Source organism: Carlito syrichta, unplaced genomic scaffold, assembly GCF_000164805.1.
Source record: "Carlito syrichta isolate Samal-C Ts95f unplaced genomic scaffold, Tarsius_syrichta-2.0.1 Scaffold87115, whole genome shotgun sequence".
Taxonomy (NCBI): domain Eukaryota; kingdom Metazoa; phylum Chordata; class Mammalia; order Primates; family Tarsiidae; genus Carlito; species Carlito syrichta.
In genome coordinates this window covers 335,632-336,867 of record NW_007031211.1, presented here as the reverse complement: position 1 = coordinate 336,867, position 1,236 = coordinate 335,632, and the positions used below count along the sequence as shown (strand labels likewise).

Genomic DNA, 1,236 nt, shown 5'->3' with positions numbered 1-1,236 from the left:
GGGAGGAGGGCCACCCTCGCCTGGGGCGAGCACTTGAGCCACCCGCCTAGGCGCCGAGAAAAGTTTTTTCCCCCCCCTCGGGCCCCTCCCCCACCCCATCCTGCGCCCCGCTGGGGTGGGTTTGGGTCCATTGGTGAAAAAAGTCACACGTTCCCATCAGCTGCTCCTCCCCCTGGGGACAGGGTGGGGGGGTGGGCGGGAGGCAGGCGCCGCGGAGGACCCTGGCCGACCTCCAGCCCCTCCGCCACCCCCGGAGCGGCGCGTCCCGGGCTCCAGCGCAGCCGGGTGCCCGCCGGAGGCTGCCCCCAGCAGTGCGTGTCTGCGTGCCGGGCAGCGCAGCATCCAACCTGCTTTCTTCCTGCCTGCAGCGCCACAGCCAGCGAGCGAGCGAGCGAGGAGGGGGAGAGAGGGAGTCTGTCTGCAAAGTGCTGCTCCCTGGTGCTCAGAGGCGGCTGCTCCAGCTCCAACTCTCATTCATTTCGCCGGTTAACATGAGAGATCATGGCCGCCTTCGGGCTTCTCAGCTATGAGCAGAGACCACTGAAGCGCCCCCGGCTCGGGCCGCCCGACGTCTACCCGCAGGACCCCAAGCAGAAGGAGGTGAGGGCGCCGGCGGCCTCCCCGGCCACCGGGGCAGCGCTCTGCAGCGCTGACCCGGGGCCAAGTTGGCCCAGCGGGCATCGCCGGCGCTGCGGGGGAAGGGTCGGGGAGGGGGTTGTATGGTGTGCCTGTTTTGATGCCATACTTAAGATCTACAACACAAAAAATGCTGAACGTGGATGCCTTTTCACATGTTTACCATGGCCATGGTCTATTTCAAGATCAACAAAGTTAAAATGATACGTTTTAGTATACTCCCATTTTCCTTTCTGTGAGCGACACTGTCATGACTATGAATACACTTGCCACCGATTTGGAGAAAATATTTATGAAAGACATCTTGAGAAAAGACATCTTACCCTGGAAACACAAATATGGATTCTACTCAACAACATAAAGGAAGAAAACTGATTAAAAAATAGGACAAAGACCTTAACAGTGTCTCATGAAACATAATAGACAATGACAAATATGTTTATGATAAGTTCTGTAATGTCATATTTTATCAGGAAATGATCGTTAAGACAACTAGATATGACTCCACTCTCACTATAATGACCAAATACAGAACACTGACTATATTCGAGTGTTGGGAACGATATAGAGCAACTTACCCTCTCATTTATTGCTGGCAGA

At 55.7% G+C, this 1,236-nt stretch overlaps 1 protein-coding gene across 1 annotated transcript in view; it reads left to right on the top strand.

Annotated features, from left to right (window-relative positions):
- Positions 1 to 501: 501 nt before the first annotated feature.
- Positions 502 to 1,236, top strand: part of MED12L (mediator complex subunit 12 like) — a gene marked incomplete at its 3' end in the record, with an annotated part of 335,349 nt that continues 334,614 nt past the window's right edge. The window contains exon 1 of the mRNA XM_008057491.2: positions 502 to 600. Within this exon, the coding sequence (XP_008055682.1) occupies positions 502 to 600 (99 nt within the window). The remainder of the gene's footprint in view (positions 601 to 1,236) is intronic.